Source organism: Syzygium oleosum, unplaced genomic scaffold, assembly GCF_021117445.2.
Source record: "Syzygium oleosum isolate NSW1041296 unplaced genomic scaffold, Sole_v2.1 Sole_v2.01, whole genome shotgun sequence".
NCBI lineage: Eukaryota > Viridiplantae > Streptophyta > Magnoliopsida > Myrtales > Myrtaceae > Syzygium > Syzygium oleosum.
The window spans coordinates 23,371,945-23,398,945 of record NW_026607485.1 but is presented as its reverse complement, the minus strand read 5'-3'; the positions used below and the strand labels follow the sequence as shown (position 1 = coordinate 23,398,945).

At 41.0% G+C, this 27,001-nt stretch overlaps 6 protein-coding genes across 12 annotated transcripts; 4 read left to right on the top strand and 2 right to left on the bottom strand.

The window, feature by feature from the left end:
* The first annotated feature begins 1,750 nt into the window (after window positions 1-1,750).
* On the top strand, window positions 1,751-3,299 carry LOC115676151 (uncharacterized). The gene is made up of 2 exons (XM_030599036.2): window positions 1,751-2,101; window positions 2,420-3,299. The coding sequence occupies exons 1-2, from the start codon at window positions 1,789-1,791 to the stop codon at window positions 3,214-3,216; spliced, it is 1,110 nt and encodes a 369-aa protein (XP_030454896.1). The 5' UTR covers window positions 1,751-1,788; the 3' UTR covers window positions 3,217-3,299.
* Window positions 3,300-3,942: 643 nt separating this feature from the next.
* Window positions 3,943-6,650, bottom strand: LOC115676152 (uncharacterized). 2 transcript variants are annotated; one of them, XM_056302731.1, is made up of 5 exons: window positions 6,364-6,650; window positions 6,169-6,239; window positions 5,497-5,545; window positions 4,421-5,345; window positions 3,943-4,333 (listed from the first exon to the last, which is right to left on the bottom strand). In XM_056302731.1, the coding sequence occupies exons 1-4, from the start codon at window positions 6,410-6,412 to the stop codon at window positions 5,140-5,142; spliced, it is 375 nt and encodes a 124-aa protein (XP_056158706.1). In that variant the 5' UTR covers window positions 6,413-6,650; the 3' UTR covers window positions 3,943-4,333; window positions 4,421-5,139. The 2 variants fall into 2 exon arrangements, with proteins under 2 accessions (XP_056158706.1, XP_056158703.1); XM_056302728.1 differs by lacking the exons at window positions 5,497-5,545; window positions 6,169-6,239; window positions 6,364-6,650 and having other exon boundaries at window positions 4,421-5,125.
* A 770-nt stretch (window positions 6,651-7,420) lies between these two features.
* LOC115676244 (UPF0426 protein At1g28150, chloroplastic) lies at window positions 7,421-10,149 on the top strand. 3 transcript variants are annotated; one of them, XM_056321146.1, is made up of 3 exons: window positions 7,421-7,628; window positions 7,725-7,901; window positions 9,796-10,149. In XM_056321146.1, the coding sequence occupies exons 1-3, from the start codon at window positions 7,593-7,595 to the stop codon at window positions 9,976-9,978; spliced, it is 396 nt and encodes a 131-aa protein (XP_056177121.1). In that variant the 5' UTR covers window positions 7,421-7,592; the 3' UTR covers window positions 9,979-10,149. The 3 variants fall into 3 exon arrangements, with proteins under 3 accessions (XP_056177121.1, XP_030454978.1, XP_030454977.1); XM_030599118.2 differs by having other exon boundaries at window positions 7,422-7,628; window positions 7,722-7,901; XM_030599117.2 differs by having other exon boundaries at window positions 7,422-7,628; window positions 7,719-7,901.
* Window positions 10,150-10,287: 138 nt separating this feature from the next.
* LOC115676243 (NDR1/HIN1-like protein 6) lies at window positions 10,288-12,233 on the top strand. The gene has a single exon (XM_030599116.2). The coding sequence runs from the start codon at window positions 11,415-11,417 to the stop codon at window positions 12,150-12,152; it is 738 nt and encodes a 245-aa protein (XP_030454976.1). The 5' UTR covers window positions 10,288-11,414; the 3' UTR covers window positions 12,153-12,233.
* Window positions 12,234-14,646: 2,413 nt separating this feature from the next.
* LOC115676068 (uncharacterized) lies at window positions 14,647-17,871 on the top strand. Its single transcript, XM_030598929.2, has 5 exons — window positions 14,647-14,809; window positions 15,174-15,354; window positions 16,070-16,199; window positions 16,290-16,404; window positions 17,544-17,871. The coding sequence occupies exons 2-5, from the start codon at window positions 15,182-15,184 to the stop codon at window positions 17,603-17,605; spliced, it is 480 nt and encodes a 159-aa protein (XP_030454789.1). The 5' UTR covers window positions 14,647-14,809; window positions 15,174-15,181; the 3' UTR covers window positions 17,606-17,871.
* Window positions 17,872-18,439: 568 nt separating this feature from the next.
* LOC115676067 (uncharacterized) lies at window positions 18,440-26,044 on the bottom strand. 4 transcript variants are annotated; one of them, XM_056314661.1, is made up of 13 exons: window positions 25,911-26,044; window positions 24,856-24,943; window positions 24,185-24,456; window positions 24,023-24,097; window positions 23,882-23,940; window positions 23,666-23,801; window positions 22,549-22,645; window positions 22,395-22,461; window positions 21,735-21,833; window positions 20,613-20,702; window positions 19,498-19,652; window positions 18,945-19,046; window positions 18,440-18,827 (listed from the first exon to the last, which is right to left on the bottom strand). In XM_056314661.1, the coding sequence occupies exons 3-13, from the start codon at window positions 24,435-24,437 to the stop codon at window positions 18,677-18,679; spliced, it is 1,284 nt and encodes a 427-aa protein (XP_056170636.1). In that variant the 5' UTR covers window positions 24,438-24,456; window positions 24,856-24,943; window positions 25,911-26,044; the 3' UTR covers window positions 18,440-18,676. The 4 variants fall into 4 exon arrangements, with proteins under 4 accessions (XP_056170636.1, XP_056170629.1, XP_056170645.1 ...); XM_056314654.1 differs by lacking the exon at window positions 25,911-26,044 and adding an exon at window positions 25,616-25,890; XM_056314670.1 differs by lacking the exons at window positions 24,856-24,943; window positions 25,911-26,044 and adding an exon at window positions 25,616-25,890 and having other exon boundaries at window positions 24,185-24,447.
* Window positions 26,045-27,001: the final 957 nt, after the last annotated feature.

Here is a 27,001-nt window from a genome sequence, read left to right as displayed (position 1 = left end):
GCCAGACACCCAATGGGAAAATTACCAAAAAAGTCCAAAACTTATTGTAATTGTGCTAATTCAGTCTCAAAATTTTTTTTTGCCAATTCAGTCCTAAACTTTTTAAATTTATGTCAATTTAGTCTATCCAGCCAACTTTCGCCGGAAATCACTGACATGGATGCCAGTCGTCCTACGTGGCACCTTCGGCACTGACGTGGACAATTAGGATTATTATTATTATTTTCTCTTTTTTTTCTTGCCTTCTTTATCTTCTCTAGCCGGTCATTGGAGCTCGGCAATCGGCCAAAGGCAAGGGCCGGTGAGGTCGACCTCGCCCGCCTCTAGCAAGCGTCTCCCACGGCTGAGGCTGGCGACCGGCTAGAGGAAGAATAAGAAGGGAAGAAAAAATAACGAAAAGGAAAAAGAAAAGAAAAAAATAGAAAGATTAGATAAAATAATTAAAATATTATTAAAAGTTGTCCACGTCAGCATTGACGGCGCCACGTAGGACAATCGGTGTCTATGTTAGCGATTCCCGGCCAAAGTTGGCCGTATGAACTGAATTGGCACAAATACAAAAGATTTATAACTCAATTGGCAAAAAAAAAAATTAGAACTGAATTGACATAATTACAATAGATTTAGGCCTTTTTTGATAATTTTCCCCACACACACGTGACATGTCACCACTTTATAAATTGATCTTTCACCGCTTGAGCAGCACCAACCCATAAAATATTCTATTACCTCATATATCAAGTAAGACAGGAGCCAAAGTCAAACGTGAAGTCGTTTATAATGGTGAAGTAGCGAGGCGAACCTGTGCCGTGTGTATTCGATTCACACACATGCGCGTGTCCCTTCAGCCACTAAAGTCACCCCGTGGAATTAAATTTAATCTTCTATTTTCCTAACTTTGGAATGTGGTTGGCTAAGCTTATCATGTGGGCTGAAAATATTGAGTTCAACTTACAAATTTCAAAGAAGATTACTAAGCAACCAAGTAGCGTGCACCGCAAATGAAGAGAGCACTAGATACTGCCTTCTCGACACAAAAGTAAAAAGAACTGATGCTGTTCTACACCCAAACCGTAGAATACAAGGTTTGGAACGAGAATCTCAACCCCTTTTTGGTCGGTCCTTTACGTTGATTCGCAGTTCACAGCCCATGTCTTCTTCCCTGCATGTTCCATGAAGACCCTCCTTCAACTTCATGTAGCAGTTGACCTATGTATGCACAACTCAACTCACGTATGTATACATGTACGAATGTTTAGTCTTACTGAGATGAAATGAATCACTGGGTTGACAGCACAGGATGAGAAGGAGCACCGTCCTCGGACCGTCTTCTCATCTCCGGATTTAATATCATCCTTAAAGTTGACTGTAGTTAAGCTCGCTCTTCTTGATGTTCTGGTTCATTCTGTGCAGTAAATGAGCAGATAAAAATAAGCAATTTCACGTGCGCACTCCTTATGACTGCACATGGAGGGGTTGTGCTCCTCGAGGGTGAAGAACTGTTTCTACTTGAGATGAGAAATTGTATGCAGATTTCCCTCCTCTAGAGTCAATGCAGATGGAATTTCAAACCCCAGTTGCGATTTCCAATTCAATTCAATTCAACAGATCCAAGGTTTTCCAGCTTTACTTCATTTATGACATTTATTTTTTTTCCTTTTGATATGTCAAACCCTGACTTCTATCACTCTTCCCCTCTCTATAAATAAGTAGCATAGGAAAGCAAGTTTCTTCAGGCCTTCCACTAACCCCTAGTGTTGCCAAGTAACACGGTTTATAGGTATAGACATGGAAGCCCGTAGTACTCCAATGTTCGTGACCCTTCTCTGGTTGTTGAGCTCCATTGCCCTCAGCAACGCTGACCTCTATGGCGACCCCACGTCGCCCCCGCTGCCAGCCGGGCCAGCCCCGCCTCCGCCCTCGGCCGTGGCCGGGAAGGTGTTCCCGCCCCAGTCGGTCTTATGCAATGACCCGTTCACCAAGTGCTTTGCCCAGGACATCACCTGCCCACAGCAGTGCCCATCCTTCAAGCCTGCTGACCCAACTGCCAAGGCCTGTGTCATCAACTGCAACACCCCCCAATGTGAAGCCACTTGCAAGAGTATGTCTCTCAAAACTCTCTCTCTCTCTCTCTCTCTCTCTCTCTCTCTCTCTCTCTCTCTCTCTCTCTCTCTCTCTCTCTCTCTCTCTCTCTCTCTCTCTCTCTCTCTCATTCATGCATTTCCATGCAGAGACGCTGTATAGACTTCTCCCTAGGGGGCCCATTCATAGCATTGAATGATTCGTGCAGATATATTATATATGCAGTCAGAGATCAAGTACCTTGAATTATAATTATAATAATCTCAAACAATCGAGTGTACTAGATAGTAATGCGACATGATTAAACCAATTCAACATGCTGGTGTTTTAATTGCAGACCGCACGGCCAACTGCAATGGAGTAGGCTCCGCCTGCGGTGACCCCAGATTCATTGGAGGCGATGGTATAGTCTTCTACTTCCATGGAGAGACCAACCGCCACTTCGCTCTCGTCGCTGACCAGAACCTCCAAATCAATGCCCGATTCATCGGTCGCCGCCCTGAGGGAAGGAAGCGCGACAACACGTGGATCCAAGCCCTAGGCCTCAGGTTCAACCGCCACACCTTCACTCTCTCCGCCAAAAAGGTCGCCCACTGGAACAACAAAGTTGACCAGCTCGCTTTCACCTACGACGACCAGCTGGTCCACATTGCTGACGGTCACCTCTCGAGCTGGTCGGCTCCCGATAGCGCTCTCTCCGTGGAGCGGACCGCTAATCACAATGCCATCACTATGACCCTTCCTGGTGTCCTGGAAATTTCCGCAAGCGTAGTGCCAATCACCAAGGAAGACGACAGGATCCACAACTATCAGATTCCCGCGGACGACTGCTTCGCGCACTTGGAGGTGCAGTTCAGGTTCTTCGATCTCTCAGAGCGGGTGGAGGGCGTGTTGGGGCAGACCTACAGGCCCGATTTCCAGAACCCAGTGAAGAGAGGAGTCGCGATGCCGATCATGGGAGGTGAGAACAAGTACAGGACGTCCTCTCTCGCGTCCACGGACTGTCAGTACTGCATCTTCGACCCAGAGGCAGTGTTGTTCCCGGAGGCGAAGCCATTGGCATTGGAGTTGGCAAACGCAATGGAGTGCACCAGCAAGTTCAGCAACGGACGTGGAGTAGTCTGCCGCCGTTAGAGATTAAGCCATGAATGAGGAATATAAGTACGGTTGCTGGTGGAATAATGATGTTTAAGGTTTAGGGTTTTGTGATAGGGAAAGAGGAGGAGGAGGAGGACACAATTGAGTTATATTGCAGTAATATTGTGTACCAGTTAATGCATGTGTTGTAGTGGAATAATAAACGACTTTCACTTCAACTTCAAGCCTAGTATTCTTGCATTGACACGCACATTTCCCTTTGAGACACGATTTGAATTCATGTAGTTCGAGCAGAGATTCATGTCTGGGATCCTGTTTGTTAACTAACCAAATCTCCGAAATAATGCTCTGAAATTACGTTGTCTTGATCATGAGCTTCTTGAAAGGACATCGTCTCATTCTCGTGAAAAACTTACTTGGATTCCGGTCCGTACATGTAGGAATTATTATTGAAAGCTTAAGTAAGTTAAACTTAAACCAAACCCTGGTCAACTCAACGTAAAGAAAAATGCTGTCGCAATACCCTTCTCACTGGCAATTTCAAGTTTGCAACGGTGAATCGATCACAAAAAGTCTTGCCATACTCTTTTAAGACATTTGCACCAGGAGGCATAGTGAGAAATTTGGTAAGCTTTCAAAGCCATGTGATATATTAGTACCAAAAGATGATACACTTACGCCGAATTCAATGTCTTGTACTACATTTCCTACTTCAGATAACATCAAAACAGAGCATTTGCACCAGGAGGCATAGTGAGGAAATTTGGTAAGATTTCAAAGCCATGTAATATATTAGTGCCAAAAGATACACTTAGGCTGAATTCGATGTCTTATACTACATTTCCTACTTCAAATAAACATCAAAACTGAGCAAGCAGAACCGCACGTGTGCACCCGCTCTTCATTCTTCAATCATTCCTCATCGTCGTCAGAACTTTCATATGCTATGCCCAGCAAGCTTTTTACAGGATTTTCCGATTCGGTTTTATCCTCTGCTTTTGTAGGCGTGGGCTGTTTCTTCACCTGGTCAGCCTTCGATTCAGAAGTTACATGATTATTGGATATGGCAGTTGCCCGATTCGCATTTGACGGGCTGGAAACTTTTTGCCGCTTCGGCTTGATTTCCACAACTTTCTTGAGGAGATCTTGCTGCCTGCGTTAGATTGACAATTAAAACTGTTGAGAGGAGGAAGAAACCTAAAACTTCCAACCTTGCACATGTGCTGAAAAGAGACAATACCTGATCCCACTCTTTGGCTTTGGTTCAACACGAAGAGGCAAAGGCACGGATGCAGGAGATGAATCTGCTAAACTCGCTGCTCTGTATCCTTCAATTAAGGGAAAGACTTGATGAAAGCACTGAGATAGGTCTTCCATTTAACCTCTCCTACTGACCTCTGAATCTATATGCTATCAGAACATCGACAGAGAAACATTTTGAGACATTTTAAAGCCAAGAATTTGTGTGTCAATGTCAAAAAATTATCCCACTCAAGGCTTCTAACATCAACAAAGTTGACCATCAGTTCTCTGTTCTCCCAATCAAGGGGACTTAGATAGCAACTTAATCTTAAAAATACAATAAATAGATCCTAAAAAAAAAATTTCAATCAGCATGCCAGAAGAAACAATTAATCCGATACGTATACTTTAGTTCCAGCAGATACGACTTAGTAACAATAACAAGAAACTAAGATACACTGCTAGATTGCCTTGATATTAAACTAAAATGAACAGCAGGCAAAGAAGAGCCAAAAACACAGAAACCCCAGAACACCTAGGTAGAATCATGCACAATGTCCCATGAAAGCCTCGTACAATGTACAACCCCAAAGAGCACAAGTAATGAAATTTTCCTTGTACAATAACCATATTAGTATGAACCTAGACTAATCTTGTTAGCCAATATTGACAGTGAAGTGCACTCCTTCAAATGCAATAAAAACCTAAAAATAAGCATCATCTACACATTATTAACCTCACCAATCTCAATGTTCCACATAAATGCATCGCATTTTCACCCCAAAAAAAAAAAAAAATCCAAACATTGAAGGATATTTTAAACGCAGCAAATGCTCGTTTTTCAGTGCGGCGTAGGAGGCGTTCTGCATCCTCCTCAGCTTCCATTTGTTCCTTGAGATATAGCAGATCATCACTGTCCAGGGCTGCACAATCAAGCCCAAACAAAGTTCTAGGAACTAAAGGCAGAAAGAAAAGGGAAAGAGACGAAACTGTACAAAAACCCAGGAGAAAGCTTTCCCATCACTTCGCTGGGTGCACCTCAGGGAAAGTTTGTTTGTCTATGACTATGCCTACCTCCCCGTCCATGAAGGTAACCTCCACGTTCTCCAGCAACCTCTTGCATCTGCTTGCATCAGCCACCCGGTAAAGGCCAAGATCCCTGCCCGGGCATGTTATCAGAAAACCATCCTCATGCAAATGCTTAATGGAGATCGGGACTGAAGTACAGTTAGTATCCTGACAAAGACTCCTGGCTCCCACCCACTAACTAAAAAACAGTCTTTAGTGCACAAACCGTAAATTGCACTAACTAGTATAATTCTACGTTTTATAACTAAGTTAAACCAAGAGCTGATGCACGCATTCTTCCATCAATCCCACAGGTATGATCACTGCAAAACAATAACCACATAAATTTTCTGCGGACCCGTCTTAATCCAAAACTTATGAACAGAGGAACCCGAGTTCCTAGCCTAGGGCACAACCTCATCGTGCAGTTCCTCGGGCACAGCACACTTCAGTCCACCGGAGCTTTTCTTTCACCTAATCCCATCATTTTCTATATATTTCTGAGAAATCCTAAGGACCGTTCAATAATTGCACCCTCTCAACATTATCTCTCCAGGCAAGCTAAACGCAAATTGAAACCATCGATACTATGGAGGCCAGGAGCCAGTAAACAAAAACTTAGCTCGATCAGGTACAGAAGAGATTGGGACGACAAGCGGGGAGATGGAGGGGGCTAACCTTGGCGACCATGCGCTGGAACGTGATGTCCTCGTCGTCTATCTTGTCCTTCCCCTTCCCCCATTTCTTATCTGGCTCCGCATTTCAATCCACAAATCTCCACAGAATCAAAAATCTAAACAACAACAACAACAACCCGCGAGACCAAGAACCGCAATGGACACGAGAACCGACACGAATTCGGAGACCCCTGACCTTTAGGATCGCTGAGATTGGTGTACTCGCGGACTTCCCTTCCGGCCATCGATTGCGGTGGCGCGAGACCCGAACGCACCGGCGGGACACCCCCCCCCGGAACCCTAGATGGCACCACCACCACCGACGACGACGGCGGCGGCGGCGGCGGCGGCGCTCGAGCGATCAGGATCAAGCGAAATCTGCATAGAAGAGAGAGAGAGAGAGAGAGAGAGAGACGTGAGGATGATCCTGGATTGCGAGAAGAACAGCAGAGGGAAGGAAAGGACGGTACGGCTACGGACAAATCTTCCAGATTACAGAGGAGTTACTATAACAGAAGAGCAGGCCCGTTGAAGCCCGAAATGCCCGAACCGACCTAACTCGGGCCTCTTCCGTCTGGGTTTCGTCCGGCCCGGCCCGTGAGAAGCTCGCTGTTGTATTGTGCGAGGGAGTGTTTCGTTTTTGACATTTTGTCCAAACAAATTGCGATGGAGAAGGAGAGTCATCTATAAAATTTGCTGAAAAGTAATGCAATATACTAATTTATTTTTAAAAATCATTAATAAAAAATCGTAACATTTTTTTTTGGTTTTGTAAATTCAAGGTGTAAAAGGTCTAATCTTAAAATCCAAAACAACAAAAGTTAAGAGATAAAAATTAAACGTGGATTTCCATTTCGCACGTTACACTTTATTCTGGACTCCATTTGTAAAGAAATAAATAAATGAAATGAAAGTTGTTTCCGTGTGTCATTCTTCTCCTTTCGCAAAAAAATTATTTATCTCATTGAGAGTCAAGTAAATAAAAAAAAAATCATCGTTCTTATTTGTTGACAGTTATTTATTTATCGAATTTAAATCAACAGTCAATCAAAGATTATGTTCGAAACGCCTTTCCATGTATATCGGCTATCCTGAAAATATAAATAGCGACCATTAAACCTTGGCTTGTGTTAGCACTTTTTAATTACATTGAAAAGCAATATTTTTTCATGCTTTGGATTGGAAGAGAAAAAGAAATTTCGACATCACGAAAATCACAAAAAAAGCATGCCTTGCCAATTTTTAGGGAAGGAATCAAATAACCCAAAAAATTCTATCAACTTAAGCAGGCTCGAGCCGGAGCCGGAGCCGACACGTATCTTCTTCTCCGGCGAGAACTCACAGCGAAACGCTCCGGATTCTCCGTCGGTCCTCCGCCGCAGCCGCCGGAATTGAGGAGCGGCTCCGGCGTCGCAGCGCCCGACCATGTCCCTCCTCGTCAGCTCCCCCACGTTTGCACCGGTTCGTCATCCATCCCTCTGTCTCTCTCCGCGCGCAATTCGCGACTCTCGTGCGCGCTGTTCGTTCGTTCTAATTGACTCCGGGATTCAGCAGCAGAAGCTGAGGAAACCCGGTCTGGGCGACCGTGCGAGGCTCAACCCGCCGTCGCAGTCTCCATTTTTCGGTACCCAAATGAGGGGCATCGGCAGGAACTGCACTGGCTACGGCAGGAATGGAGTCCGGGCGTTTTTCTTCAATCCCACTGAAGAGCGCATCATTAAGGAAGCTCTCAAGGTACTCCTTTTCAGGACCGGATAAGTCACTAGCTTTTCTTGGTCTTTTTTCACTGGTTAAGTTTACGACGAGGATCGTGATTAACTTGATTCTTGCGTTGTTGCCTGATGCTTGGTGGTTGCTATTAGGTCTTGGGATGGACAATTGGAGAGCTTTAACGTGGTTAACGATTCATTAGCATGGGAATTAAGCAGCAATTCGTTTATGTTGAGCTGACTGAATGATGTGCCGACCTTGAAGCTGCATGGTCTGGATTTTAGTAGCATATACGAGATTAGACATGGTTGAGAGGAATCGTGGGGCATTAACTTGGAGGATTTGAAAATTGGGTTTTTAATTTTTCTTGAGAAACTGCTCTGTGGGTGGAAAGGTTTTGATGATTTTCTGGGGTTGCCTATAAGAGCTATTAGTATGCCAAACATATTGCCTCTTCAAAGATTTGTTTTCTTTTTTCCTGTTTTTTCCACCAAACAAGATCAAAAGATTGATCTGCTACCGCTAGACTGAGGTGGACCGTTGGGCATTGCCAAAACATTAACCTGACTTAAAAGTGAATTGCTGCACATGCAAGAGCTTAAAGAAAGGTTAAAAATTAACACTTGTTGGAATGGGACTTGTTGATGTTTGAGTGTTGCGGAAACACATTAATAAGTAATTACCACCACAAACAGTAAAGCCTTTTCTACGTGAGGTGATCCCATTGTTTCAATCACTTGTATATTGAGCAGCCTGAGATAGGAGGGAGCAGACTTACTGCTCCTGCTTCATCATCCTGATATGCAAGCAAACGAACGCAAAGATTAAAAGCACAGATAGAGGGCTGTCATAGTTAAATTTCCGCGGTCAGACCATCTATCATGGGTTCAGGCTGATAAGCATTTCTTCAGGCAATGATTCGTATAATGATTTTTCAAGGCCTGCTTTTACAAGGCCAGGATCAGAAGAAAGTTTCTAAGCAACAGCTGATTGTGGGATGAAGTCTCTCTCTCTCTCTCTCTCTCTCTCCCTCTCCCTCTTTTTTCTTTTGTGGACTTTCACTTTGCTTGGTAGCAGAAATTATCAGGGGTGAATTCTGGATGGGTGTGTTAGAATCAGGTTTGATGCTTATGATTGTGGTTTGTCCTCCTGATGGGAATTTGGATTGAGTAAGGGAAGGGATCTAACAAGTTCTTTTATAATGGTTAAAGACAGTCCTAGATAGGTGTCCCCCGGTGAGGCTTTACTGTTTGTGGTTGTAAGCTTCAAGAAATAAGTAAGAAGGAAAAAGGGGTTGTAAGATCTGGCATGTCTTATGGGTCCTACTAGTTATAGGGTTTGAGCTATAAATTCTATTTGTGAAAGTAACGAGTCTAATAGTTTAAGTAGATATGTCATTATTAAAATCAAGAGGAAAAAGGGGAAACTTGATTAGATCATGGAATTTTATGAAGCGTGCATAGAAGGGCCTCGAGCTTGTTTGTCTTAAGGTAGATCATGGAGAATGCCATTCTTTGGAGAGTTTCAAACTCTTAAAAGTATTAACCTTAGGACTCTAGGACCCTAGTAGTTCTCCTCTCTGCTGAATAAGAATGAGAATCCGGGACAAAAAACTATATGTTTAGGCTTGATTTCCGTACCAATCCAAGTAATCCTTGACTATGCAATTTCACCAGATGCTTATGAGTAACAAAATATAAATCAAACAAGCTTCCTATTTGTCTATCTTATGATATGCCAAAACAATCTTGATTGTTGTAAGGCACGAATTCGAAGGGAAAATTTTATCGCAATTTGTCCCCATTGAAGCGTTAGTGCTCACAACAGTCGACTCCTAAGTCAGCAAGAATGCTCTATGCTCCTCCGTAAAGTTTTAAATTCAATTGCCACCATCTATTTGTAATCTATTTCTTTTTAGGAACCGGTTGCTTTCTTGGGTGGGATGTTTGCGGGTCTTCTGAGGCTTGATCTGAATGAAGATCCACTGAGGGAGTGGGTTACCAGAACGGTGGAAGCTTCAGGGATTTCTCAGGAGGAGCTTGATGCAGAAGGATCCAAAGAAGCAGAAGAAGATGGCCCTCAACAGATTGAGATTGAATGAAGGTCGGGTCAATTATCGCATTATACCTTCACCGCATAGTGTAAAGTAGGCTGAAATAGGATGGAAATCAAGTAGATTATCCATGGACGTTTTGTATCTGTTGTAAACAAACGGCGGGATTGGTTAGTTTCTTGAAAAAAGTAAGCTGTCCTTTCGACAGTGTTTGTGGAATTTCTAGCGAATGTGAGATTTGTCCGTGGTCATGGCCTCTGATATTGATCTAACCGATAAATGATAACCCAGCCATGGTATTGAAGTGGCCAAGAATGGTTTTATGCCGAGTTGCATCCATGTTCTCGCAATTGTGTAACTGGCGGTGGCGGCTGTTGCTGCTGCTGCTCCTTCCGCCACATTTTGGCTAAATTAGGAGTCGGGACATAATTCTCTCTCTCTGTTGGTATCGAAGTGGATACTAGGTCTCTTCTTTTATGTTGGGGCAAAGAAGAAATGCCCGAAAAAATGTGCAAGTCCCTGGAGAAATGTCTGATAATTCATGTTGCTCAAAACTCAATAGAACCAGCTGCCATTGATTATTGTTAAGAACATCTCTCTGATTGTGAGTTAAATCTTGCTCTTGACTTTGAGACACATTTTTGTATCCATCCTAATTAAATTCCTTAAATATTTTGGCCGACAATCACTCGGAATAATATTGCTTCCCAAGAGATTTTGCAACACCAAACGCACGTTGCCAATGTACACATCAATTGTCATCGCTCTAACGTGGGTAGCTCACCTGCGTACCTTTGATAAGCACACGGGACTACATATTTGCAGTTGACTTCGCTCCTTTTCAATTGACCAGTTAGATCAACACAATTGGCTTTGCTTTTTTTGCAACGCAAGGATATTCCCAAGAAACAAAAGTCAATTCAATCACAAGGTAGACAAAAGAATATTTACAATAAATTCTTGCCGAGACTTGGTCCTCCCAGTGATCCGAGTCATCGGATGCGGGAGGCCTGCAAAATCCAATGGTTCAGGTCAGTCTAGGTAAGTCTGTTCGCAACTGTTGTTTTCCTTGAAGATTCAGGGTGGTCCTCTGTTATTGGACACATCAAGATCAGACACGTAAATTTTACTGGCTTAGGGTGATTGAGAGTGCCATGATTGACTGGATTTGAGAACCAAAACCGGCATTGATTCCTACATGTGACTTGCACAAACAGTACAAACAGATGAGAAACTCAACTACCTCCCAAACATCCTGGTTTTAGTATGTGATTTTATTAGGTACAATACAGTTGAGGATTGATACGTGTTAGAGCTCTCCTATTGGATTCCAGCTTCTCCGCTAGAGGCAGAGGGAAAACCGTTTCAGACTAGTCCCAATAAGCAAAACTACTTTGATAATATATACCCTCTTCTACTTCGAAGCAGAAACAGAGTATGGTCCAAAACTTGCATGACCCCAGAGAAGCAGCAGTCGTAACTTAATGGCAGACCAACAGAAGATTCATCCAGTTGCAGATTTGGAATCGCCGCCCACCGTGCCTCTTGTGCCCCCTGGTGCCCCGGCTTCCGACAAGGCCGCTAGCCCTCTTCATCATCAAAGTCCTCCCATCATCGTCCCCTCTCGGCCACCGAGAACCAGAAGCTGCTTCTGCAGGTGCTTGTGCTGGACAATTTGCCTCCTGGTGGTCCTACTACTTGTGGTCGGGGCTGCAGCCGTAGTCCTCTATGCTGTATTCCAGCCGAAACTCCCAAAATATTCGATCCAGAAGTTGAGGATAACCAACCTGAGGCTCAACGTCGACGTGACCCTTTACGCGAAGTTCGACGTCCAGATCACAGCCAACAATCTGAACAAGAGGATTGGGATATACTACGAGAAGGGCGGGTGGCTAGCCGTTTGGTACAAGAACGACAAGTTATGCCAAGGTTCACTGCCTATATTTTACCAGGGTCACAAGAACGTTACAGAGTTCAATGTCACGTTGAGCGGCGAGACGAGATCCGGGAGCACATTGATGAATGCGCTTCAGGAGCAGCAACAGACGGGGCAGATACCGCTGAGCCTGAATGTCAACGCACCGGTCGCGGTCAAGCTCGGGAGGTTGAAGCTGAGGAAGGTAAGGATTCTGGGGAAGTGCTTGTTGGTGGTGGATAGTCTGAGTACTAACAATCTGGTCAGCATCAGGGCTAGTGACTGTAGTTACAAGTTGAAACTTTAAGAGTCTATTATCTTCCTGTATAAGATTGTCACTGGTTATTTGTTTCTGGGTACTAGAGCGAAAAGAAAAGGCGACACATTCATTCGCGCATTGTACGCATATTGAGAGATATAATTTCTTTGATGAATACCGAATCCGATTTCCATCCCGTCGTCCCGATATCTCCTGTAGCATATCAAATCTTTGTTAAGTTGTATTGTTGTGTGGATTCGGCATAGATGGTAGAGATAGGTAAAGCCGTCACAACTCGAGCTTCTTCTTCTGGGGCTTGAAAGAAAAGAACTTGGCCATGGTAAGGTTGAAGGAAATGAGCTGATTGCTGATGACCTCCCATAATTTTTTATTTAAGAGAGGATAAATTTTTTATTAATCTTCACGAAACAATTTTTTTAACTAAAATGAGGTAGCAGTCTTCATAAGCAAGTATTAATTTGAATTAAATTGTTATTCGATTCAATACTTGCATTGACATAACTTTGATAAGAGAGACGGAGTTGATGCTTATTATTTTCCCTCAATTTCTGTTAACTCTGGCCGCAGTTTGCTTGGAGCTTCGCCTATTCACTGCTTATGATTATGAAGGAAAATTTTGTTATAAAAAGAAAAAGAGAAATTTGGTATGAAAAGTGGAAAAGTAGTAATTAATTTTTAAATCAAAAATGGAAAATTTTAAATAGGAATGAAAATTAAAAAAGAGAAAGGAACTGACCAGAGAGAGATGGCGCAGAGGCGGAAGAAATATGCGAGGAAAAAAAAATCTCCATTTGAAGGTGGAAAAAAGTCAAAAAAATTTAGTTTTTTTAAGTGAGGAATGTTAGGATGAAAATAGGCTTTCAAAAGTTAAAAGAAGATAATATATTCTGAGTTAAATCTAATTTTATCATGTTCATACTAAAAAAACAAATTAACAATGAGGCTCAAATCACCAGTTGACACCCGTGGAACCCATATAAAAATCTATTATTTTAATGATCTTTATTTGGTTTTACATATAAGGTTTTTGTGATATTTAGGCTCCGTTTATTTTTCGAAAAATGTTTTTCGGAAAAACATTTTCTTTATTTTTCGATGTTTGGATTGCTTATGAAAATGGGTTAACGAAAAATATTTATCTACCAAAATTTAAATTCAAAAAAATAATTTCCTCTTTCAAAAATCGGAAATCATTTTTCAATCTAGATATCTACCCTTGGACAAAAAGCTATGGCATAGGAACCCCAACACTCGTTCTCAAGCCCTTGGCAGTTGGGTTGGATCCCAGGCCCAGGAATCTAATGCCTTGATCCGAGTCCATCTAAGCTGTGCCGGAGTCCATGAGGCTAGGCTCTGGATACCAGTGCCCATGCTTGAGACGCCAAGCCGAGTAATATCAAGGTCGAGCTCGAGTCCATGACGCTCATGCTCGGGTCCTTGATGTATGTGCTTGGATCCATCGAGGCCAAATTTTAAAAAAAATAATTGATATTTTCAATATTTTTTCTTTTCTTTTTCTTTTTCATGGCCACAAGCATGAGCCGACGAGGTCGAACCTCGACCTCACCATATCTCGGAGAGGTCAGCCCTCGCATGCGGCCTGTCGTTGAGGCCTAGTGACGGGTGGAGGTATAAGGACAAAGAAAAAGAAAGAAAAGAATAAAAAATTACTAAAAAATCAAAATTTTAAAAATAAATTATAAAAATTGTCCACGCCAGCACGGTCATGCATATATGATGATCAGTATCTATTTCAGCAATTTTTGAACAAATGAAATTTTCCTTACAAAATGATAGAAAATATTTTCCAGTTCATTTTCAAATATCAACTAAACACCGGAAAATATTGTTATTTTTCTTGAAAATGACTTACTAAAAAGTATTTTTTAGAAATGTCACATTTTTCGCGAAACAAACGATATCTTATTTTTTATGTTCTAGTTAACCAATTGCAATTTCGCTACGTGGCACAATAGATTCTTTCCCAACAAGTACAAGGTTCAGATGTATTTATATAGTAGGAAAAAAATGTACATTTCCTTATTTCAGCTTAAGTAAAAAATATAAGGTCTTTGTTTTTACCTCTTCATTTAAAATTCTAATTGAATTTCATTGATTATGAAAATTAATTATTGCGAATCTACAAACGGACTTGACCAAAAAAAAATTGTATTTATAGACTTTTATACTTTATGATGTAGCTCAGCTGGTAAAGGGATTGGGAGGTGAGAACGCTAGTACCACAGGTGTGGGGTTCAACTCCCACTCTATGTAAGAGGCACTTGGCAATTGGCATTATTCGTAAAAAAAAAAAAAGTACTTTGCACTTAAAAAAAATCAAGATGCAAGATTGGTTTTTGTTTATTATTACTTTCCTTTTACTCTCCCTTTTTCCATTGGTGTTTAATTAGGAGAAAGGAAAGAAATATTGACCTTTATTACTTTGGATAAATGTGGCAAGCTGAACCAGTTTGGTACTTTATATTTATTTTTACTTTTATTTTTGGTAATGACCAGGCTGTTCGAGACGCCGCCGTGCCGAGAGGGAAACTCCGGGAGAGAAGACTGGTGCGAATCCCTTCGTCTGCTCGAGCTCGACGGAACCACGATCCCCACCTGGGAAAAGAGCCGTCCGCCATCGCCGAGCATCGGAACCTTTCCCTTCGTCTTCTCAAAAACCCAAGGTCAGTCTCGCCGACCCCTTATATTTTGCGGCCGCAAGATTCGTTCTTTAGCTTATGCCGTCGCGACATTCGCTTTCCCTCGAACTCCATGAACACGGGAAACCCTATTCCCCTAGCTGTAGCCTCGCTACGAAACCAGCTTCAAGTGGGTTTCTTGGTAGCTGGGTCGTCGACCCACGAGACTGGTCACCTATAAGCGCCTGTGTCTCTGGTGTCGTGGGTTTGTGTGATTCGTGGGGATGGGGGTTTGTGAATTGGGTATCGTTTTCGAGTTCCGGTGGAGTTCGCGCGGCATCGGCTGCGGCGGGAATGTTTCTTGAATAGTGGGTGCTTGTGTTTATGGGCCCTTCTGGTTTGTGTATAGGTGAGGAGATGGGCGCGGAAGATGAGTCGATCGAGCAAGCCGTCGCGGCGAGGAGAGAGAGGCTGAGAGCTCTCAGGGCTGCTCAGGAGCTGCTTAATGCCCCGGGTGAGGATTCTGCTGCTCAAGCCAATGACAAGTTGGATGGTGAGAACGATAATGATGAGGAGGACGACCAAGAGGAGTGAGTGCTTCTTGTGCCTCGTCTTTCTTTTCTTTTCGCGGGTGATTCTAGCGATCGTCCCGAAAGTCTTTGTTTCTGGGTTTTCCTTGTGATATCTGTTAATGTTCTTCATGCTTGGTAATTTACTTTATGCTTAGTAAATTGCCCTAGCCAGATGACCATATCCTTTGCACCTATCTGGATGGCGAGAGAGTGAGAGAGAGAGAGATGAATTTAGGATGTCCATTCATAGGCCTTGGGTTACCAATGTCATTGCGTTTGCATTAGAATGGGAGTCTCTTGTGCTGCACTCCAATGGGTTAATTCAACATGTTTTGTTTTCGTTTGGTGTTTGTTATAGGCTGTTCACATACTTATCTTGCATCCTTTGCCCTAATTATTCTCTTGCAGCCTTATTGGGGCTTATGTTTGTTTCATGGAAGCATCAGTGCTTAGCCTATGACAACCCTAGATACAAACTTTCTTCCACTTTGGAAGTATTAGGAATTAGCATAAAGATCTGTGTATAATATTAAAAGGCTCATTAAATTTTGACACCTGTTCGTTTTCTGTCTGGTGTACCAACTCGATAGATTTCTCATTAAGAAGTAATTCAAAGAGGTGACAAGTTGTTGGGAGCGCATTGTCTGTTTTCTGTTATCACTCATACCACTAATACTGGCATGTGTGCTTAGTTTGGCTCTTGCTTTAATTAGGATGCTTGAATTTGGTGCAGAAATCCCAGCATGAAATTCCGAAACTATGTTCCTCATGATAAGCAACTTCAGGAGGGAAAGGTTGCACCACCTGTTCTACCAAAATTTGAAGACCCTGTTGCAACAGAATCTCCTCCAGCTGAAAAGAAGGTGGGTTTTGATTTGATTGAGTATAGCGCTTGTGCCACAGCTTTCCAATGGTGCCTGTAAATAATAATTCGCATTTTGGATATTTTGTAGGACCCATTTATAAACATCGCTCCAAAAAAACCTAACTGGGACTTAAGGAGAGATGTCCAGAAGAAGCTTGATAAGCTTGAAAGACGCACACAGAAAGCAATGTATAAGATTGTTCGTAAGTATCTTTCAATCTTCTTTTCTGGGGGATGAAACATCTTTTATTTGTCTCCGCTGAAGGTCTAGAAGTTGATTGTCATTCACGGTGCTAAGTACTACCTAGAGAGTGAAAAAGAATTCAATAATATCATCTTTTGTGCCTCCTACCAAATAGAAGAACCGATCAAGTTAAGCCTGCCAGTTGGCACACCTTTTAACAGCTAGGCTTGGTTCTAATTTCGTCCATCTTTTCGTCTTCCCGGTTATCCCTGCCACACTAGGTTTGCTGCTTCAGTGTTGTCTTTCGTTTATGATGTGTTTGAAGGAGAAAAGACTGGAGGATTTGCTGTTATCGTCGGAGAAAAAATTTCAATCTGGTTGTGGTCCTAGCAGGGGAAAGTTATTTTTTACCACAATCTGTTAAGAGTGCAGAAAGGATTTGATGTACCTCTCCCTATAGAAACTACAAGTAGTTGCATGAGATCTTGCTGTCATGCTGGTAAAAGCATCTTTCCTTCCAAATATGCCAGCTCTTTTAATCTTCTTTCACATGATGGTTGGTGAATCTGTTGACAAAATAATTATATTCCATAAAAGGAGAGGGAATGTAGCCTCTGCAGTGTATCATCATCGAATTCGGCATTTAATTTTCTTGCGAAAAAGTGCAAATTGATAGGCATGCTATTCTAAAATTCTAAGGATTGTGGGATAAGCTATTCATCTTCAGTTCCTCGTTAGAGCACCTCAATGATATGAACTTATCATCGATGATCTTGCTGGGTATAAAGATGGAATCTTGTGTATGTTGGAATTGTCTACAACTGATTATGTATGCTTCTCTAAGGATCTGTATCGTTGCCTAGTGATTTATCGAGGCATCAACATGCATATCTGTACAGTAAATGAAGTCAGATACCTTCTCTTTTGAACCAGCATGGCTCCTTTTCTCAGTTCCTACTTTCTAGATATTAATGGGAAAGTACTCTTAGGCATATCGGCGTAAATTGTGAACTGATGAATGTTAAGTTCTGTCAATAAGCAATTACTAGTTACATGGTGCAATAATTTTTCTCCCTTTTTTTCGTCCGCTGTTCGTGAATGACATACCATGGTTTTCAATCATATTTATTTACATGAACTTGGGGTTTCTTGGTGCAGAGGAGCAGGAGAAACAGAAGGAGAAGGCTGAAGAAGATGCCGAAAATGGAGTTAGCGATTAGTTCAATTTTTAATGCTTTTGTGCTAAAATGAGGTCCAAATGTACGTCCAGAAAAAGCTTAGGGAAGGTGAAACTTGTTGGCTATGTAACCTACGAACTAGATGGGGGAGCTAATACTTCTTACTACCTTCTGTTACATGGGCTGGCTCCTTTCCATGAATCATCTCCTTGCTTTGCCTTGACAGGATCGAAGAGGGAACGAAAAGCAAACGGAAACTCTCCCTTCGTGTTTTGTCTTTTTAATTGATTTATGATTTTTTGTTGCCAGATGATTCTGCATAAGACTTGGATTGTGAATGATTTGGGATTCGTTATAACGCCAATTGTCCCCTGCACCTAAAGCTGATAGACTGAGGGATGCCAAGTTTTGGTCTTTGATACTCTCCATTTTACAAATGCTGCCGGAAAACAGAAAGAAACGACCTTTATATGACTGGCGGAGAACCAGAAAAGAAAAAAAGTAACAAAGAAGGCGATGGCAGGATCGCTTTAGTTTCGTCCTGCTGGGAAAGTAAATGAGCCTATCTACGCAAGGAATGGAAATCTGTTCATCCTGGCGAAGAAACATAATCTAAGTGGTCAAGTCGTCGGTCCGAGTGAAAGATCCTGCATTCAAGTCATATGTTTCCTACGGAAAGTTACTTGAAATGTAATCTTGTGAGGCTGTCACCCTGTATGTATATCCCATCTTACGAACGGGGACAAGGTTGTCTTTCGTTGAGTTTGCATATATTTATGGGGATAAATGGAGATAAGGTGTTCGTACATTCCAGGCAATCAGAAAGAAAAAGAAGCACCAATGGACACTGTAGCAAAATGGAGGCACAGGAACGTATGACAAGCATAACCTTGTAAACTTTTTATTGAAAGCCTTCAAAGGAAACCATTTCTTTTCAACAGGGGAGGAATTACACACAACATTTACTTGTACAAAGAGCTCTATCATGAGAGTGGATAATGGTGATACAGAGAAGAGGGAAAACTGGGGAGACCGGCGTCGACTTTCTTGTAAAGGGCCTTTCCAATGTGTGCCCTATGTATCTATGTATTTCTCCCAGATTTAAATACAACATCATCTTCCGTCGCTCTTGAGTTGGCCAGGGCCCAAGTGGCCCCCATTCACATTATTCTCGTTCCAGCAGTTATCCACAGGAGGGAGTTGATAGTCGTCAGGTTTCAAGGCCAAGGCGAAGTCGGGCAATGTAGGTGCAGTCTCCATGACCCTGTCGTGAATGACAACAAGAAAGTCACTAGTGAAATCGTTCACCTGCTGCGTTTATTAGAATTGAATAGAAATGCTAACTCAGATTTAGTCCTAAGTCAAGAGTAGCGAATCTTACTTTTCGTAAGTGTAGAGATCGCGGTTTATCCGAACCTTGCTCGAGGTATCTTTTGGAACTTTTTCCCACAGAAACTTCATGGTTCCCCAAAGTGGTGGGTTCCTGCAAGCAGGGGACGTCAGCATGACAGGAGTATGAGTTCTCAGTTTCTATGCGGAAATAATACACTTTATTCATGAGAATCTCCATTCTGTAGGGAGATAATAACCGAGAAGCAAGTCAAAAACTATATACAAGTAGCAGATACAAGGTCTACCTCTCTAGCGGGGGAAGTAAAAATTCCCTTACTGTGCACTAACTTGGATCTGCTAGCCGGAAAAAAAATGAACAAATCGCCAAAAACACATCTTTCCTTGAACCACTGAAGCATATACAGGAATGAGGACATATCTGTACGGTCTATACCATATCAATTTATTTAGTTTGAGGCAAAAAAAAAGACTAAAAGTTCGTAGAAAATGACATACATAGGAAAATTTAGATACTGGCAAGCCAATCAATTAAAACTAGCTAATGCATTGAAAGGAAAAAAGAAAATGCTTAACCAGATTACCTTGAAAGAGGAGGAGTCGCATTAAATGCCTCCGAGACCTTCTTGCTTTCTTTCAGATATTCATCTGACGCTTGTAAAGCAGCAACTGCCATTCCGTGAGACTTCTCCGTGTTTCCCTCATCCAGAATCAGGCCGTGGTAATAATATGCTGCAGCCTGATTGAAAAGACCTTAGGAATAGCGTCGCTCTATTGCTGATGCATAAATGTGATGTAAGCAATCATTTTACCAACTAGACTAAAACCAGTACATGCTGTAGGGGGGAATTTAGCCCTGTTACTCCTCAATTTAGTGATGACCGGCAAGTCTTTGTAGAATAATTACTTCCATATTTGAAAGTCCGATATCTTATTTTTCCCATTCAATATTTCTAGTGCTGCTATTGTAGCTAATAAAACACACTCGTCCAGCTTGCCCACTCATATAGTAGATATGGCATGATTACACCTTCCATTCTGCATCAACGGTTTTTCATAAGAAGAACCGAATAGGACTTGAAATTTCTCCATGAGAAGCGTGACTAATTCAACAGGCCAAGGACAAAATATTGGAGACGGAATTTAACTTTCTTTCCACGTTCATAATTGATATACATGTGTATGATTATTGAAATCACAAGCCAAATCATTCTTTAGATCCAACTCCTACCATTGCTATTCTAAGTTGGTTAACCTGTGAAAAATGCCATGAATACAAAACCGGAATCCCCACGACTCCATGCTGTCAAAAGGATTCACCTTTTAATTTGATTAAATCAAGCATGACATCTCTATTATCATAAGTAACTCACTCAAACCGCGATAATCAGACAGTGGTCAGTATAATGTGAAAAAAATGCAATTTAGAAGTTGAATTTTCCATTAGCTTATCATCCACAACCCAGAAGAAAATTTTCCATCCAGGACTTCGGTTTCTCTCTCTTGATAAATTCTTCAGTGTACAGATTATATGTTGCCAATCACCGTGCAGAGTAAATCAGATATGCAAACCTAAATGTCATGTCGTCTTTCAAGAACGATAAAGAGACCACAAATGAGGTAATCACATTTAGAAGTTCCGCAAACATATCCTAAGCTAGGGAGAAAAGTAAACAGGGAATGAAACATCACATCATACCTTAGCTTCATTATATTTCCACTTTACGTAAAGACGATGCTTTTCTGCCCAACCATTTGTCAAAGGAACGTTCATTAGGTTATCTTGAGCCTATAAAGGAAGATGTGCAGACCAATCAATTTCCCGTTAAAGACTAATAACAAAAGAAGTTAATTTAATAGGACATAGGTAACATGGCATGAGTGTCAAGGAAAAACTTGTGCGGGTATGAACTAGGTTTTTAAGGAAACCTGCAACCATATAAATTCAAAAACCAGGTCCCTCAAGGTACATCAACAGTTGCCAATAGGATTATAAATAAACGCGTTGCCAAGGTTGTTGTTACATTGTCATGTATGCCAATAAATACATGGACGAAACAACCTATATAAAGAGATGACCAGTGAAAGGCTGAATGCATTGGATGATCTACCAGCGAAGACCTATTTTTCTTGTTTTCTTGTTAATCACTAACAGAATAAGGATATAAAAACCTATTTACATTTTATTTTGGACTACACAAATTAATATACACACTACTAATTATGTACAAATGCATATGAAGCATATGGAATTAATATTCTTGTACATGAATGTGCATACTCCATAGGTATTTAGAATTAGAAACGACAATATTTTTCATGTAGGACATCAACAGCATATTACACAATTCATTGTTGTTAAAGTGCTTAGATGACTAATTGCATTTCCATTATTCAAGTTCAGAATTTGAAAAAGAAACGCTAGGGGAGTCTTTGCTGTTCCATTTCACTTTTACCACAAAACCAGGATGCTTTGGAAACATCTCAGCATGCATGGAGATGCTCAAGTGATTCACTACAGATCTACTGAAGAGAAGATGAATAAAAGTACTCCAAGCAAGAACAAACCAAATACAATGCAATACACTAGAGTAATTGTTCCTGAACATAATTATATTTTCGGCTATAGTAAGTGATGCAAACGTTGTTAACTGCACTGAAAGAGGAGTTCCAACATTCAAATCCGAAGACACCTTATCCAAGCCAATAAAAGTCGAACAAAGTGCAGAAACGTTTTCACCATCCATAATATATCTGAGTCTTGAATCAGATTCATGGGTGACTTGTGGTCAAATTTTATAAGACGAAATTTGATATATACCTGCTGCCAGTACTTTACCATCTCACAAGCAAGCCTACGTTTGACTGCCAGGGTGGCTTTTGTGCTATCAATTGCCATTCCAAGTTGGACATCCACACTCTATATCAAACATCAGAGAGAAAATTCCCAACTATCATTAGGGTGGGAGAAACTATTAAATGAACTTCAAGAGAAAGGATGTTTCCGAAATGATTCCAAATTGCTTCAATTAATGTCATAAAAAATAAAAGTGTAGAACATCAGTAGGAATAAAGATATGTGATTATACCAACCCTCAAACATCAAAAAGATTACTTCCTCACTGAATTCTCCAGAAATTAACTAATAATTTGGAAGCTCAAAGGAAAATCTTGAAAGGATGAAGAATATAGAGAGAGTGATTCTTTGTTGGATTTTCATATTAAGTATGATTTAATAACTCCATCTTTTTTCAATATATGACAAAAGTTAAAAGAAAATCGTGCAGAAGACACAGGTAAATTTAGAAGAAAGTCTTGAAAAAATGTATCTTCAACAATTTGTTTGGGCCTAAAGGTGACGTTATACCTATTGAGTATCAACTTGATTATCTTTGTAGAAGCACTGATTAATAGATGAGTTTGGAAGAACACAATTAGCTTAGTGGTTCATCAATTGCTATATCCACGATAAGAAGAGTACCTGCCCCAGTGCTTGGAGGCAAAGAGCTCGAAGAACCCCTTCTGCAAGGTCTACTGGTAATTCTCTCCTGTAAATATGAGACAAAAAGGAAATTACAAGATGAATTGTACTTCCAGCATAAACATGTCACAACAATATTACAGGTATCACAAACCTGAGTTCAGTCAATAACTGTGGTAGGACATGCCGAACAGCACAATCCAGATACCCCGATGCCTTCAAGAATATGTCAACGGAAGCTCGCCTGTTTTCTATTAACAGAGAGAGAGAGAGAGAGAGAGAGTTGATACAACCAAAAACAAGACCAGAGCTACTGGACAAACATATCTTGAGCAGAGGTGTACAGAGCAGAAGTCGTATTAGGAAGGAAAAGGAAACATCAACAGATTTCATTCTATCTTTCACTCTAGTACCAATCCATTAATCCATGTTCTAAGAGGTAATATTGAATTGCATTATAAGACATCAAGTTTCTTCTTTTACCTTCTCCTTCAACATAATAGGCCCTGCATCTGTGAAGAATATGATATTTTACTGCCTACCTTCCTCTTTCCATTACACAACTCTTTCTTCTCCAATAACCTAATGCATTTTACACTCGTCTCAATCATCTAGCTTCTAATTAATCAAACATGCGATTTTTTCTCCAAAATTCATATCTCTCATACCATCAGTCATCAAGCGGAACATTCAATGCACCTAATATGCAAATGACTTCTACTAGTTCCACAGCATCAGCTACAGCAATCTCAGCTCAAAGTTGATTAGATTGACAGCTATGATGAATTTATACTACTACTTCCGACAACATGTCATTAAGTCCGTGTATCAACTAATATCCATCTTTTCATGCAAAAGCAGGGACTGTCAAGAATTCTAGCGAATGAACAGCTTGAAGGTTGGAAATTTGCCAGATCTCTTTTGCAAATGCTCTTCTGATTGCATAAGTGCCTTTAATGTGAATATTAGGCCATGACTATCTCATCCAATTCCAAAAGATGGGGAAAAGAATATGGATACTATCCTTCAACAAATATTGCCATCCAAAACCCACACAACAATTCATAATTTTCTAAAGCACCAACTATCGTAATTAACATATTGGAAATTAGTTAATGGTCAGCTTATCTAGATCAGTTTGCACACTTAACCTATGTTCTAATCTTGATTAGCTGATCTTTCCTAAACTTCAAATTTAAGGTGCCTTATTATTTAATTCCTATAGAGGCTGTGATGCGTGATGGAAGAGGAAGGCCTCTTAAAAGACCTACCTTCTGAAACTTTGGCCTGGTAACCATCAGCAGATGTTCTTGGAAGGAGCAGTAAGTTGACCTGAGATAACGCTAGCATCGCCATTAAGTGTAGAACCGACAGAACCTCGTACCAGGCATTAGATATGGCTGTTTCCTGAAAAAGAAATAAGATCATTTATAAGCTATAACCAACACAATGAAAAAACCAGTAAAAGAGCATGTTGCTTCTCCCACCTCTGTGTCATCCTCCTGATTTATCCAGACAAATGACACTTTGTGTTGTAATGGGCTCCCTTCACCATCATTGATAGAAAAGATTAAGATTCTTTATCGTGTAACACATACAGTACAGAAATTAAAAAAGACATGCTTTACCGTCTTTAACTAATCCCAAAAGTACAGGCAAGTAATCTTCTAGAGCCTGCAGAAGATCAGCCAATGTTGAACCTCCTGTAGCCAATTCATTCACATATAAAACATTGGGCTCATAGTAACTAATAATCAAGCGAAGCTAGCTATAACTTTGCTACAACTTACCATGTTGTGTTGCACTTTTTCTCCTTGTTCTTGTGATTGTTGGAGCTTCCTGACCAGCCATCACAACTATACGAGTCCTGAGGGCAGATAACCGTTCGACCAAGTTTCTGGACAAGTGGTTCCCAAGAGACTGAGAAAAATCAACAGGCTTAGGGATTCGTAGACCAGGGACATATACAGAAATTTCGCCAATGTTTCCTGGAATCCTTCTGTTACCACCAGAATCTTTTGGCGTAGAGACCAGGCATCCCATTTTTCTGAGACTTATTCAACTGTCAAGTCAATATCATTTGTAATCAGACAGAAGCATGTACGAAGGCATTTACAAGTATCTGCATGTTATTGTAAATGAAAGAGGATCGCCACCAAAATCACTTCATAAACTAAATGAATTGTGAGCCTCACAAGAAAATGAACAATAGACATTAAGCAAGCCACGAAGATGAGCAATTAATTCTCCAACCATAAAGCAGAAGAGGTAGGTTATCTATCGCCAAAAAAAGAAAGAAAAAATTCAGGCAGAGACAACAGCTACTCACGAGCAGAGTCCACCGATTCCAAATTAGAACTCTCTCTCTCTCTCTCTCTCTCTCTTCTCTCTCTCTCTCTCTCTCTCTCTCTCTCTCATATATGTATATATACGAAATGAAGCTGCATCTAAATTATCTCACCTTGTCTTGTATCAATAGTTCGAATGATTGGTCAACACTTCCAGCAATTTCCGGACATTAAATTCGTTCCTCAAATATAGCTAAAAACCTGAAAAAAGAAACAAAAAGAACTCGTACAGTGGTAAAAGATCACAAGAAAGGCATGAGGTATGACAGTTATACGTGACTCCCAACTTGAACCAGAAGCATGACCAAATTCACCACAAGCCGCCCATTCCTCAGCAATTAAAGTCTCGTCACAATCGACCAAAAAAAAAAAAAAAAAAAAAGTCTCGTCACAAGCAAAATGTGACAGCAAAAGAAGTCAAGTCCAAGAAGAATCGGCATTCTTGATGATGTCTTAAAAGAAAAGAAACGGAAGCAACCCAAGCCCAGCTTCAGCAACACTTGCGAGTAAAGCGTCTCCAATCACGTCCAATCCAAACAAGCAAGAACAACCAAAACACCATTGCCCTTTTTCTTGACTTTGCTCAAACTCGATCAATGAGAAGAGCTGGACGGTGCCCAACAATGCAAATTCAAGAAAAGGGCCCACGAAACTCAGCTAATCGCTCCAAATTTCGCCAGTTAAACAGGACCAAAAGGAAAGAAATCACCCAAATCCTAAAGTTAGCCGGAAAGCAAAGTGACCCATGATATTGATCAGCTCCTTACAATATTGCAGAGGAAATTTTCGGACTTTGCATTTCTTAAACGAGAGCAAGGCAACGTAAGGTTTTGCGCGAATCAACGGAGTAAGTAAATCATTAAAAAGGCTTACCTTTTTCACTTCCCAAATGAAGCCACGGACACAGGTATAACCAAAAAAGCTTGCGTTTTTTCGTGCCCTTTACTCAAAACAGGTCGCCGAAACCGAAACTGCGTCAAGACCCAACACAGAATAAAAGAAAGGATGAACCCCTTTTGCCCCAAATTGCAAAGACTAAGCAGAAAGCTTTGAATTCAGTTCCCAACACGCAGACATTCCTTTACCAAAAGAGAGAGAGAGAGAGAGAGAGAAGAAAGAAAGTACGGAGGGAGAGAGAAACAGGAGTCCATGGAAGGTTCCACCCAACTTGTAATAAATAGCCAAGGGGCAACGACAGATGAGTGTTTGAGTTGGGGATGCAACTGCGTGTTGATAACTATAAAGCTGCGTTTTTTCATGATTCTTTTGGAGCCGATCTTGCCATTGCATTTTGATTGGAAGCTGCTCTGTTTTTTACCTCCTTCCGGTAAAACAAGCAATTCATTCATCAAAGGAGCAGCCGATCGTACTTAGCCGCCATTATCAGGGCATGTAGCGCGTTAACATGATATTACCAAATTAGGATCCGTTTGAACGAAAGAGAATCGTTTTCGAGAAGTTATTTTTCAACTTTTCGGTGCTTGAACGATGGAAGACCGATCAATTTACGGAAAAATGTTTGTGAAAAACTAAAAACAACAAGTTTAGATTAGGGGAGCTTCCTCTTTTGGCAATAAAGATATTAATTTCGCTAAGCCATTAAATGAATGAAAACAAACCGTTTTTATTTTTTCATGCAAAATATTTTTCTTTATTGTATAGTTTTCGGCGAAACAAACGCACACTTAATTCATTTTTAGTTACATTCGATCATGTTGCAACAAAACTTCTAATAAGAGGAGGAGATATGATTTAGACATGATCGATTCGAACTCAAGGTAAAATTAACAAGAGAACTACAACTCTAAAAATTACATAGGCACGATAGACTCGAATCTGACAGAACTTGACATGTTTTTTTTTTCTATTCACTGTTAAAAGCAACGTGTAACCATTGGAAATTAAATTCGTTCGATTTACGCAATTATGAGAAATCACGTGAGTAAACGATAGGAGTTCCATAATTTGAGATGACATATGCGATTTCGCGTATCAATATGATTTTCACATGGCGTGTACTCCATCGTCCTTAGGCTTGTTACTTTCCATCAAGTAAAATTTCCTTTCAATTTCCACCGACACGCGGAGCAAAGGAAAATGACACGACAGAAAATGAACAGAAAGGAGAAAGACGACAAAGTTTGACTAAAAACAAGGTGGAAACAACACAAGATGGGTACCTTGGAGTCAATTTTGTTGCCCTGTAATAGCTTCTGTTACTCTAGAGCTAACTCTGTGGGCATGCAAGTTCTCTTTTGA

Excerpts from the sequence above, each read along its gene's own strand:
- LOC115676243 (XM_030599116.2), top strand. The coding sequence starts at position 11,415 with ATGGCAGACCAACAGAAGATTCATCCAGTTGCAGATTTGGAATCGCCG.
- LOC115676068 (XM_030598929.2), top strand. The coding sequence starts at position 15,182 with ATGGGCGCGGAAGATGAGTCGATCGAGCAAGCCGTCGCGGCGAGGAGA. Across the intron at positions 15,355-16,069 it reads GAGGAGGACGACCAAGAGGA|AAATCCCAGCATGAAATTCC; the intron begins GTGAGTGCTTCT and ends AATTTGGTGCAG. Across the intron at positions 16,405-17,543 it reads AGCAATGTATAAGATTGTTC|AGGAGCAGGAGAAACAGAAG; the intron begins GTAAGTATCTTT and ends TTCTTGGTGCAG.
- LOC115676152 (XM_056302728.1), bottom strand. The coding sequence starts at position 4,557 with ATGGAAGACCTATCTCAGTGCTTTCATCAAGTCTTTCCCTTAATTGAA. Across the intron at positions 4,334-4,420 it reads AAGCCAAAGAGTGGGATCAG|GCAGCAAGATCTCCTCAAGA; the intron begins GTATTGTCTCTT and ends AATCTAACGCAG.
- LOC115676067 (XM_056314661.1), bottom strand. The coding sequence starts at position 24,437 with ATGGGATGCCTGGTCTCTACGCCAAAAGATTCTGGTGGTAACAGAAGG. Across the intron at positions 24,098-24,184 it reads AAAAAGTGCAACACAACATG|GAGGTTCAACATTGGCTGAT; the intron begins GTAAGTTGTAGC and ends AATTGGCTACAG. Across the intron at positions 21,834-22,394 it reads GCCTCCAAGCACTGGGGCAG|AGTGTGGATGTCCAACTTGG; the intron begins GTACTCTTCTTA and ends TGTTTGATATAG.
- LOC115676244 (XM_030599117.2), top strand. The coding sequence starts at position 7,593 with ATGTCCCTCCTCGTCAGCTCCCCCACGTTTGCACCG. Across the intron at positions 7,629-7,718 it reads GCTCCCCCACGTTTGCACCG|CAGCAGAAGCTGAGGAAACC; the intron begins GTTCGTCATCCA and ends TCCGGGATTCAG. Across the intron at positions 7,902-9,795 it reads TCATTAAGGAAGCTCTCAAG|GAACCGGTTGCTTTCTTGGG; the intron begins GTACTCCTTTTC and ends ATTTCTTTTTAG.
- LOC115676151 (XM_030599036.2), top strand. The coding sequence starts at position 1,789 with ATGGAAGCCCGTAGTACTCCAATGTTCGTGACCCTTCTCTGGTTGTTG. Across the intron at positions 2,102-2,419 it reads ATGTGAAGCCACTTGCAAGA|ACCGCACGGCCAACTGCAAT; the intron begins GTATGTCTCTCA and ends TTTTAATTGCAG.